Source organism: Egretta garzetta, unplaced genomic scaffold (genome assembly GCF_000687185.1).
Source record: "Egretta garzetta isolate BGI_Z169 unplaced genomic scaffold, ASM68718v1 scaffold187, whole genome shotgun sequence".
In the NCBI taxonomy this organism is placed as follows: Eukaryota; Metazoa; Chordata; class Aves; order Pelecaniformes; family Ardeidae; genus Egretta; species Egretta garzetta.
In genome coordinates, this window is record NW_009260342.1 from 722,118 (window position 1) to 734,188 (window position 12,071).

The window sequence follows — 12,071 nt, forward strand, 5'->3', positions numbered from 1 at the left end:
CCTTCGCTCGCCCCGCCCATCCTTTCGCGGTGAAACCGTACTTCCAGTGCCTTTGCGGGTGGAAAAAAAGCGGAACCCAAACCGCTGTGCTGCGTATCCCGGTGCTGATGTCAGCCTCGCTGGCACCTCCGTCATTAGAGGGAGCTGGCATCTTCCACAGAAACCGCAGGATCCGACTTTGGGTGGACCAGAGGGATCCCGGGTTGGAGAGGGAAGTCTGCGCGAATGACGGGGGAAGGGGAGTCCCGCCAAGGTCCTGCCCGGCCCCGCCGCCGCAGAGGCGGCCTGCCCCCCGCTGGCCTCAACGGGCCTCCGGTTCTGTTCCTGGGGGCTTCTTTGTCCGCTTGCTTACCACCTAGGACTATTCCTAAATTTACATCAGCGTTTTGCATTTTTTTCGACTCATTAATTTTGGGTAAGTGACAGCATTTTTCAGACAAAATTGACCAGTCGTAACCCCGAACAATGAAAAACACATGGGGAATTCTGCTGCTGTTGTTCCTAACGGCCCTGTTGTTTTGGGAGAGAAACTGCCCTGCTGACTGACACTTAGCTTCACACAGTGTTTAAAATAAGTCTATGTCCTGATTTTAGGGAGAACATTAAGTTTTCTATGTTGAATTAATCACTTTGATTAATTTTTCCATTCATACCAGTGCATTACACCTGTCCTGAAATACCTAGGTATCATCTGGAAGAAGCTGCCAGATCAGCAGGCTGATTTTATTATCAGTGAAATTTTATTATCCCTGCTGCAGCCAGCAGGAACAGCTTCCACGGTAGCTTTACCCACCTAGGCTGATGGTGCAGGTGATGGTGGAAAAAGGCCATTTTCGGTGCTGATGAAGTGGTTAATTCTCCACAGCCTGTTCAGTTTCTGGCTGCCTTGCCAACCCAGGCGTTACCTACCCTGAAGGTTTTTGTCCTGTGTCTGTGCCAAGCCGAAACCACTAATACCTGCTACACAGAGCGTTAAACTGGCACAGAGGGATTGCTGTTTTCACTTCTCCTTGCTTTAGATGGGTCTTGTGAGCCACGGAGAGGTGAAATGCTTGTCGCTGGCCTCGTTTCCCATCTCTCTGTGCTCCCTTCGTGCTCAGAGAAGCTGGAAGGCTGCTCTTAAACTTGCGTGAGGGTCTGTCTATGGAGGGAAACTGCAGCAGCAGAAAGGGCTCAGCCTGCAAAGCCTGGGGGCTTCTGTGAGCATCCTGTCTTCAAAACTCAGGCTGTTTGCCGCTTTGCTTCCCAGTGATGTGGTGTGTTGATGCTTGACTGGCTTGGAAGGAGGTTTCAGGTGTTTGCAGGGAGAGAATTTCAAGCTTTGCTCCCTGATGTTATTGTCTATAACTTTCTAGTTTTGCAGCTTTCCAGCTGGTAAAAGCAATGTGTAGAATATCAGCAGAGCGAACGAAGTAGGAAGCCGGATGTGATCAAAGGGGATTTGGATGATAGAGCGTGCATTTGTTTCTTCAATATTCTGTTCCACTTCTCCTTGGTCTCTCTGTGTTAGATGATCCAGATGAGTGAGGAACCAGTGAGTGTGGGAAGGAGAACTATTTCTTCAGCCAGGAGTGAATCCCGCCCTTGCTCAATAGCATCACCTGTGTAGTTGGCTCTTTCCCAGCTGTGGAGGAAGGGACCGTGCCTGTTGCCTTGCAGCTCTGTCTTTCCCTTTCTGTAACAGGGTTGTCCAGGACAGAGCGTTTGGTGCTTGCAGCTTCAAAAAACACAAACTAAGTGGGAAAGCACGGAACACCAGTGTGAGTTGGTGGTGTTCGCAGTGTCCAGTGCGGTAAGCAGCCTGTATTTGACTTCACCATCCTGTTGCAATGACTGAGATTGGCAAGGGCTAACGATGCATATTGATAGCCGTTAGGCTGCTGCCATCTTCAGCTCCCTCAGCACAGCTTCTGGTTGCAGTAAAGCAAAGCAACTGGTCAGAAACTGAGACAGTTTGTCTGCTAAAAGCTGGGCTTAATAATAATACATGGTTAAAATAATCGTGTGGGTACCATAACAATGCCTATATCACATAATTTACTTTCCTTTAAGTTCTCAAGGGTTTTTTTTCAGTGTTGTGCTGGATAAGTGCAGTGTTGTGTTTAACTACCGCTGGTTTTAAAAGGTGTTTTATTTTTACTTTCTGTATTGCTCCACCTGAATTTCGCATCACTAATACTTCAAATGTGCTTGTCAATATGTGGGCCTTAGTGGTAATTCTGAGATGTTTGCTGCCAGATTTACAGGGCTGGAAAGGCTTTCTGGCTTTTGCCTAGAAGTGGAGCATAAAATTAATAGGAAATGGTTCTTCCTGCTGGTGTGCAAGACTGATGCTGAGTGGGGGAATTGCTCCCAAACCCACTGTGCTCCTTAGGCGGTTTGTGGGAGGGCAACACCCCGAGGCCTCTATTGGTTCCTTTCATCTCTTCCATGGGGACTTAAATTCACCGCAGGGACTGGTGCTGGTTTGCAGCTGGACTGGGAAGAGGAGAGCATTTGGTGACCTTTCAGCTTGTTCAAATTACCTTTGCAAGTGGTGGCTGTATCAGAAGGGCTCTGAACCAGACAGCTGAAAGTACTTGAAAGGTAAGAGAAAAGTGTTTTTATTTCCTTTGAGATTCCTGTTGTTTGTTCTGAATGAAAAACCCTGCCAATTTTTTCCGACTTCCTATAGCAGATGCCCTCCAAGGCTTTGAAAGCCTTACACAAACATCAATAATTCTGTATTATGGGCATGTATTATTATTGCAAAATGTATAGTGGTATTTAATGTCACTCCATTTTGAAGGGCTTAAGCTTTCCCAGGTTGTCTCCTCCAACCTTATGAAACCACATACCTGCTAAAGTAAATGGGAGTTTTGCCTTTGGCTTTAATAGAGCTAGGGTTTAACCTAGAAGGTGATTGTTTTAGAATGCTCGTTTCTAGTAATTTCCATTTTAGGCTCTGATTTCTGTGTGACAGGAGTCGTTTTAAAAGCCCTTCCTTTGGTCATGCGATCATGCTGGAATTTGATCACGCTTACATCTTATAATTGCAACAAACACTCTAGTAATTTTTCAATATTTTCTCATCCAAAAAGCTCTTCCTATGCCTTCTAGTGCACGTTTTCACAAACTTGGTGGTGGAAGTTGGTAGAAGTTCTTTACAACATAAAATGAAATATATCACTATTTCCACAATAGATGTACTTTATTGATTATACTATTTATAATGAAAATGTCATTGGATAAGTAAAAATGATCAAATACAGAATTTTTGAGCTGTGCAGGCAACAGAACAAAGATTTGCTTCAGGAAAGACTGACTGACTTAAGCTGGCAGCTAATGATATAACAGAAGGGAGTTAGGTCATTTGTTACGAAATGCATATTTATGCTAACTAGTAAATGTGCAAATACCATTAAGCCTCTCTGCACTTTCTAATGAGTATGTAGGATTTTGGAAGCAATCTCTCATTCATGTGTGAACAGTTAACACACCTTGCTTATCAGGCATTGCAGAAGAATTAGCATGAAAGAAAAGGTAAATATAAGGATAAATCTAGAAGCATGGTATCTACCTGGCTGATTATAATTCTGTTTTTCTATTCATTATTTCAAATCATTCCTAACTTATGTAGTGTTAGGTGAGGTTCACCCAGTCTAGAAGTAAAAAAAGGTAGATACTTGCAAAAAAAACAATCTTGCTAAATCAATGGTTGCATTCATTGCAACCATTAATTGCATAAAGATTGCATAATATTGAAAACAGAATGCTGGCTAGCTTATTACAGCAGTTGCATCCAGTGACTTCTATGACCAATGCCAGAGAAGAGGAAGTCTGATGGAGAGCTTTCTAAAGCAGATGAGGTCTGGAACAGTAGAACAGTTTCACCACAGAAGATAAAGACAAATAATCCAATTGGTTAAACTAAATTATACTTATGGAAAGGCTGTAAAATTAGTAGCTTGTCTCAGCTGAATGCTTCACCAAGGAAAATATGTAAAGCAGAAGGAAAATGGGCTAGACTTCTTAGCAACTGAGTAGTAGCATCATCATTTTGTGCCTGTTTTGACCTTTCCTTCATTTTTGTCAGACTGCTAACAAAAAACCAGTAGCCCTTATGACTGAGTTCTGCTCTTTGGTGTTACTGACTTGTGTCATTCTTCATTGCTAAAAGTGTTGCAAGATGTAAGGAGTGTGACTATATTCCAGCTTAATCAGAGATGAGCTGGTTTATCAAATTCTGTGCTGCTGCATCTTCTCCTCTGTCTAAGAACACAGTTCTTCCATGTGCCTCTGCAGATGCATTTGCTTCTCTCTGCAGGCTGCTGCTATGCACTCCCCTGCTCCCACGTTATCATCTCCATGCTTTAAACAGTATGGCATTCTACAGCCAACATCCATTTGAGGGCAGAGCACATGATAAATATCCATCACTAGTAATGCTTGTGTCTCCTAAGCCTAAATACTACCTTCCTAGTGTTGGTCAGACAGGTCTGTGGCTGCTCTTCTCGAGAGTTAATCGAGTAAGTGATAGCTGTTTGGATATCGACAGCACTTCTGTGAGCTTGCTAAGGACTTTCTGACAAGTCTTCTAATATTTGTTATTCCTCGTGTGTTCCTCAAGAAAGCCCCTGGCTTTAGGATGGTTAAACATGCCAATTTTCTAACTTGGCAGTTAGGCAACTGCCAGCTGTCCTGTCTGTAGTACTGAGGTACAGCTTTGCAGCTTCTGTTCTGGCCCCAGCATGCAAAATGCTGTGCTCAAAACATCTCATGATGTTCTATCCCTTGGTATTTAGAAAGCTTGGGTCTCAGCCCATGGCTCCTTTCACTGCGTCTCTCTTTTTCTGGCTATTTTTCTTCAACCTTAATGTGCGTTGCTTGTAGCGTTGCATTGCATAACTCTTTCTGCTTGGATATGTACATATTCTACTCTGCCCCGTTTCTCAATCTTTGATCTTATAGCTTACTTTCTCTCTCTTCTGCAACCCTGGAGCTGTCCTAGGCCTGCATTTCCCTTTTTCTTTGACTACAAGTCCTCCTTTCTCTGCTCAATCCCGTCTCCACATTGCCTGGGTGGCACCCTGCTAAGTATCTACATCTCTGTCTTTATCATCTCTTGCCTTGATAGAAGTAGCTTTCAGTTATGCATCTCCTGTGGCTGACTGGGTGCTAGCAGAAGATAATACTGTGAAGGCCTGTACCCCAAATCTTCAAGCAGCGATCTGTAGGATGGAAAAAGACTTACAGTTAGATCATTGGAATCTTTTACATAAATATTGTAGATTCTCTCCAGCTTTGATCATCTTGTGCTTTCCTCTGCGAAGGTTGAAAAGATGTGAGCAGGGCTTCTTCCATCCCTTTCCTTAGGAAAATATTCTGTGCCTATTCATTAGATCTGACTGTTAGGCATTCTTTCCTAAATTAGTCATTTCCCTAATTTTCTATTATTGCCAGCTATATGTTATGACGTGACACTCTCCATGAAGAATCAGTTAAACCCACTCTTTTTAACAGCAGGGGAAAAATCTCTTTATTACATGATGAGGAAGCCAAAAAAGCTGTCCTCCTCTTTCATTATGCTTGACAGAAATGCTTATGTTCAGGGGTTTTTCCTCCTGAATGATCTCCAGACCCAGGAAAATCTGAGATCAATTTGTGGTTTCCATGAAGCCCTAATTAGTAATGACATCATGTTACAACGGAATGCTATTCAGCACTTGGTGCTGAGAGAAGGGATTGCGTGTGTGTGTGGTTGGGGGTGGTGGTGGTTTGGAACCAACTGGGGATTGGAAGCAAACCCCACAAAGCCATTGATATGTGTGTGTGTGGTTGGGGGTGGTGATGGTTTGGAACCGGGATTGGAAGCAAACCCCACAAAGCCATTGATATGGGATGGCCTACATAGCACCAGGCTTGCTGGCATCAGATGGGACTCACCTTTGTGAAATGGGGAAGAGGGTCTTTGCTCACAAGCTAGTGGGGCTCATTGACAGAGCTTTGAACGAGACTCAAAGGGGGAAGAGGGATAATATCAGGCTTGCCCATGACAAGCTGTGGGATGACGCGCCAAAGTTACAGGCATGGCGTCCCTCTAGTGACAGACCTCAGCCTGTTGCTCTGAGACATCCTGGGTACACTGCAGCACACTTGAAGTCTCATGGAGACCTTACTCCTGAGGTAATAGGAGCCAACAGGGAAACACCAGTGAAATGCCTCAAAGGAGTTAAGGGGTATTCCTCCAAGAAGGTGACATGGCTGACAGCCCAGCTGAAGTGCCTCTACAGCAATGCACACAGCATGGGCAACAAACAGGAAGAGTTGGAAGCCACCATGCTGCTAGAAAGCTACGTCCTAGTTGCTGTTACTGAAACTTGGTGGGATGAATCCCATGACAGGAGTGTGGCTATCGATGGCTACAGGCAGTTCAGAAGGGTCAGGAGAGGAAGGAGGGGCAGAGGCATTGCCCTCTGCGTCAAGAAATGGATAGAGTGTGAAGAGCTGTCTCTGAGGAATAGCTATGAGCAGGCTGAAAGCTTATGGGTAAGAATCAGAGACCAAAGCAACAAAGGGAACCTTGTGGTTGGTGCCTACTACAGGCTGCCCAATCAAGGGGAGCTGACTGACGAAGCCTTCTTACTCCAGCTACAGGAGGCATTGTGCTCACAGGCTCTTGTTAGGGTGGCTGAAGTCCCCTGGCAAGACATCTGCTGGAAAAGTAGCACGGTGAGCTGTAGGTAATCTAGGAGACTCCTGGAATGCATTGAGCATAACTTCTTAGGCCAAGTAATAGACAGCCTTACCAGAGGGGATGCAATACTGGACCTGTTGATCACCAACAGAAGTGTGACGTCAAGACTGGAGGCAGCCTGGGCTGCAGTGATCATGTACCAGTGGAGGCTGCAGTCCTGAGGGATATGGGTCAAGTGAAGAGTAAAGTCAGGACCCTGAATTTTAGGAAAGCAAAGTTCCAGCTCTTCAAGGAGTTAGTCAATAGAACCCCCTGGGAAACTGCCCTCAGGGACAAGGGAGCAGAACAGAGCTGGCAGATCTTTAAGGACACTTTCCATAGAGTGCAAGAGCTCCTGCTCACTCTCAGGTGTAAGAAGTCAGAAAAGGAAGGCAAGAGACTGGCATGGGTAGTCAAGACCTGATGGTCAAACAAAAGAGCAAGACAGAACTGCACAGGCAGTAGAAGCAGGGACAGTATCCTGGGAAGAGAGTAGGGATGCTGCCTGGTTGTGTAGAGTCAGGAGGGCTGGAGCTGAACTTGGCAAGGGATGCAAAGAATAATAAGAAGGGCTTCTACAGGTATGTCAACCAGAAAAGGAAGGTCAAAGAAAGTGTACCCACCCTGATGAGCAAGACTGGCAAACTGGTAACAACAGACAAGGAGAAGGCTGAGGTACTTGACAACTTCTTTGCCTCAATCTTCACTGGCAACCACTCTTCCCATACCTCTCAAGGTGAGTTGAGACGGCCACAATGGCTTCACCAAGGGCAAGTCCTGCCTGGCCAACCTAATGGTCTTCTATGATTGGGGGATGAAAAGCTGGACATGAGCCAGCAATGTGTGCTTGCAGCCCAGAAGGCCAACCATATCCTGAGCAAAAGAAGCATGGCCAGCAGGTCAAGGGAGGTGATTCTGTCCCTCTACTCTGCTCTAGCAAGACCCCACCTGGAGTACTGTGTCCAGCTCTGGAGCCCCCAGCACAGGAAAGACATGGACCTGTTGGAGCAGGGTCAGAGGAAGGCCACAAAAATGATCAAATCCTCACTTCTTTGAGGAAAGGCTGAGAGAGTGGGTGTTGTTCAGCCTGGAGAAGAGAAGGCTGCGGGGACACCTTATTGTGGCCATTGAGTACTTAAAGGGGGGCTTAGAAGAAAGATGGGGACAAACTTTTTGGCAAGACCTGTTGTGATAGGACAAGAGGTTATGGATTTAAACTAGAAGAGGGTAGATTTAGTCTAGATATAAGGAAGAAATTTTTTGTGATTATGGTAGTGAAACACTGGAACAGGTTGCCCAGAGAGGTGGTAGATGCCCCATTCCTGGTAACATTCAAGGCCAGATTGGACAGGGCTCTGAGCAATCTGATCTAGTTAAAGATGTCCCTGCTCATTGCAGGGGAGGGTTGGACTCGATGACCTTTAAAGGTCCCTTCCAACCCAAACCATTCTGTGATTCTATGGAAGCTTTTGGGGTTTTCTGCAGTTGACTAAGGTGAGAATCTATAGAATTTAGACATTAAATTTGTTCAGAGTTTTGAAGCAATCTCTTATGATGTGATTTGTTTCAGAAGACTGCACAGCAGAAAAAGAAAGGTATAGTTAGTTTCTGTGTCCCTTTGAGGGAGAGGAGTCTTGGGAAACAGAATAGCAGTTGGGTCCGGGTGGGAAAGCTGCATCTTTGGCCACAAACAAATCAAAACCTCAGGAGATGAGATGGGAATGAAGTCCTGCCTCCACAGAAGAACATACTTCCTCTCCACCCTCCTCTTCTCTTACTGCAAGTTAAACATAGTGGATAAGTGCTGAATGGATGAAAAAAACGCCAGCAAACAAATTACTGCTTGGGAATGAGCAATAGAGGGAACTCCCTTACTTAATTCATATGAGTTAAAGGATTGTAGACTGATTGTACCCTATTTTTCTTGATGTCAGTGATGATTTTGCTTGAAGAGAGATGAGCTAGCGCTAGAGTGGCCTGTCATATAGGTATAAGCATGTATAATAAGTTTTTCCAGTGGTGGTGCGGTTCTGGTTTGGTTTTTAGTAACCAAAACCTTATGTTTCTCAGCGTGAAGGGCACCTTCCTGTAGCTGTGCTGCCAATGGTAGGGCATGAATCTAATGGTAGGGATACTTCCAAAGTTTTGGGGGCATTTAAAACGTACAATGTTGTTTCACAGACACAGTTAATTTTCATTGTAACCCAGGACTGTATGACTTTCAGAAATGTGATTATAATGGAAATAGCAGAGGAGCTGAAAACTTAGTATGATTCTTTTGGAGTGGAGTCCTCTGTTACTTTAAAGAGTATTATCTGGGGCAGCACTACTATCTGCTATTATCTGGGTTCAGCTCTGCTGTTACTATGGTTATGTATTGGCCAAATGGTTTCTAGTTATCACATTACCCAATTTAGCACTTAAATTTTTTTTATTCTGCTTGTGCAATGAATAACATGACTGCTTAGGAAGTCACATATGGTGGCATTTTGTTTTTGCATCCTGTGAGAAGAAATTCTAAGTATTTAACCAAATATATATCGCCTCCTGTACAGATTGACATCTACCATTAATGCCAAAATTTAGTTTGTAACGTTGAATAAGCCAACAGATAAATTTAGGTTTCTAACTTTATATTTTATCCTTCCACCCCTGTTTGTTCAGCTTCTTCCTTCCTGTTATTCTCGCCTATGAGGTGTTCATTTCTTAAATCCTAAATTTTTGCTTGGTTGACAGCATACAAATTTTACAGCAAATGCCCTTGTTTCTGTTAAGTACCCGAAGACTTTAAACTAAATGTTTGGACTTCAGGTTTGACCTCTAAATGTCAATGCTATTAAACAGTACAATTTTATTTATTTATTTTTAAGTATGAGTTTTGAGACTTAATCAGCCTGAAAACCACCTCTTCCTATTTATGTCTGCAGGGTAGGAAAGAAGGAATATTTTTGAAATAAAAGTACAGGAAAACAAATGGGTTTACAACACGCTCTCTCACTCAATGTGTTAACTCACTCCATGCTCTAGTTGCTTCTAAATTAACCCTGCCAATGCTGAGATAACAAATCAGATAACTGAGTCAAAGCAAAATACAAAATAAACCTGAAGTCCCTCAAGTGAAGCCAGTGTTCAGGCACACAAAATGCCAAAATATTGGTTTCAAATGGCGGAAATGTTCTAATTCTCCCCAGTCCAGATAACAGTGTAGGCTCTGTGCTGTATTAGAAGAGGAGGATGGGTTTAATTTTATGTGTCATATGAGTCACGTGGCTAAAACCTGATAATTTAAATCTAAAGGGCCTTTTTGAAATGGTGGACTAAATGAGAAATCATCAACACGTGACCTGAAGCTGAAGACAGCTGGTTCAGCTCTTTGTCAGGACAGCTGTACGCAAAGTTGAGGGGTTTGTGATGTGTGATCAACAACACATGTGAAGCCAGGTGAGGGTCTCAGTCCTGCCTCTACAGAGCAGATGTCCTCACCTCCACAAAAACTCAGCTCCCCTCCTCTGTCTCCCGTGGGCAGAGGCAGAGATGGGGGCTCTAAGGCTGGAGTGGACACTTGGCCCCGTTCTGCAGTCCACTTCTCTTGGCTGATCTCCCTCCCTGAGAAAGTGTTCTATGCTTATAGTCCCTGTACAAACTGACTCCTGGCATCTCTGCCAACAGCTTCCTGAAAACGTTTCCACCCATGCATGAAATGCAGCTGTCCTGGGAAAGATATCTCATGGCGTGATGCATGTAAACTGAGCAAAACTATCTCCCATACTTCTTGTACCAAAAGAATTTTTTTTATGCACGCAGCATCAGCACAGTTATCAAGCTTCTAGCTGAAAACCATGCAGGCTGCTGAACATTACCCAATGGTCAAAAAAAAAAGATCAGTAACCCAGATCACAGCCAGGAGACTGATGCAGTGTTTACTGTAACTGCAGGGGAATGAGAAGTGCTATGGCATAATTAAGAATTGCAATGGATCTCACTTGAATGTTGCAAACTTAAAGCTCATAGTTGGGGGGGGGGGGGCTAGACGACCAACCTAGTATTAAAACCAAAGAATTTGTCTTTTAGAAAATCATGAAAACCATCTTTATGATCGCACTTCTTATATTTTTCTTCTTCTTGAAAGCAGCTGTGCTGTTTGAAGGATCAGTGCTTCCTCTGAAAGCCTACCAGATGGATTTCCAGAGCTGGCTTGCCTTCCCGGTGGGAGTATTGCTGTGCTGTGCTCTTCAGACATCTGCCATTCAACAACCTGCACCTCACAACTGCGCCAGTGACGGTCAAAGAATATCCTTCAGCCACTCCTACAAAATTGACCTGCCCACGTCCTCCCAGATTAAGGTGGAGGCAGATCCATTACACCATGAAGACAACAATGAGGTGCAGCTAGGTCCTGGGGAGGCTGAGGAAAATGAAGAGCAGAATATCATCTTTAGGCACAACATCCACGTACACGCACCCAAAGGGGAGTGTGAAACTTTGACCCACATTAAGGGTCTACTTGAGAGGATGGAGAAGCTGGAGAAAGAAGTGGCAGAGCTGAGAGAAGTCTGCAGCCCTCAGAAGTGCTGTGGGGGAAGCCAAGGTAAGTAGCAATTGCAGTCTCTGTTCTTACAGCCCAGGTACAGCCTATTTACTGCACTGATTTGGGGACTGGAATCCATTTCTCACAGTTATTGGGGGTTCTCTGTGAGCAAAATGCTTAAGTCCTACAGATGGGATGGTGCTCTGGTTTTTGTGATGTCAAAGGAAAAATGAAGGTCCCAAAATGTGTTAGTACATACCATTTCTGGAACCAGAGCAGAGGAAATCTCCCTAGGCATCTCCCAGAAGTGGAAGGGAACGGTTCCAGAGTTTCGCATAGGTGGGAGGATTCAGTGGAGGAATTTCTGGGAGAGAGGAGTGTGGAAGGTAAGGGAAGGATTTCTTGTTGCTGACTTTTCCTTTCTCATTTTTGCTTCGACAATTATGCAGTTGTTGAGAATTTGTCTTTCTAGTTCCTCCTTGATAACTGACTAAAAGAAGAGCAGAGTTTATGATGATGGTGTTTTGTGGCGGCCGCTGGCTCTGCCCGTGATCCAAGGTTTATACAACATGGCCTCTAAGAAAAGATTTGGCAAACCGATGTTGCTTGGGGAATGGAGACAAGGAGAAGGGCAAAGTCTTTGCTTATATGAAAAATAGAGGTGTATAGCAGATGAGAATAATGTGCTCTCCATTTTTATAACAAATGCGGTGAGAAATGGTGAGCTTAAGTTACAGCCAGGAAGATTCAGGTTAGAGGCTGTGGAAAGCTTTCTAACTGGCTGTCTGGGGGGGCTGGGGGAACTGCGTTCCCGCCGACTACAGAACA

General features: G+C 44.4%; 2 protein-coding genes across 9 annotated transcripts in view; one reads left to right on the forward strand and one right to left on the reverse strand.

Moving 5' to 3' along the window:
• MRPS14 (mitochondrial ribosomal protein S14) overlaps positions 1–831 on the reverse strand; it is a 4,057-nt gene extending 3,226 nt beyond the window's left edge. The window contains exons 1-2 of the mRNA XM_009642685.2: positions 790–831; positions 83–217 (exon numbers count right to left, since the gene is read on the reverse strand). Of these exons, the coding sequence (XP_009640980.1) occupies positions 83–217; positions 790–831 (177 nt within the window). The remainder of the gene's footprint in view (positions 1–82; positions 218–789) is intronic.
• TNN (tenascin N) overlaps positions 67–12,071 on the forward strand; it is a 35,652-nt gene continuing 23,647 nt past the window's right edge. For 5 of the 8 annotated variants that reach the window (XM_035898073.1, XM_035898076.1, XM_035898077.1 and 2 more), the window contains exons 1-3: positions 67–415; positions 2,454–2,586; positions 10,848–11,303. In XM_035898073.1, coding sequence (XP_035753966.1) covers positions 10,892–11,303 — 412 coding nt within the window. In that variant the 5' untranslated portion in view covers positions 67–415; positions 2,454–2,586; positions 10,848–10,891. Of the gene's footprint in view, positions 416–2,425; positions 2,587–7,345; positions 7,452–10,844; positions 11,304–12,071 lie in introns of those variants that run through there. The other 3 variants (XM_035898074.1, XM_009642676.2, XM_035898075.1) reach the window with 3 other exon arrangements.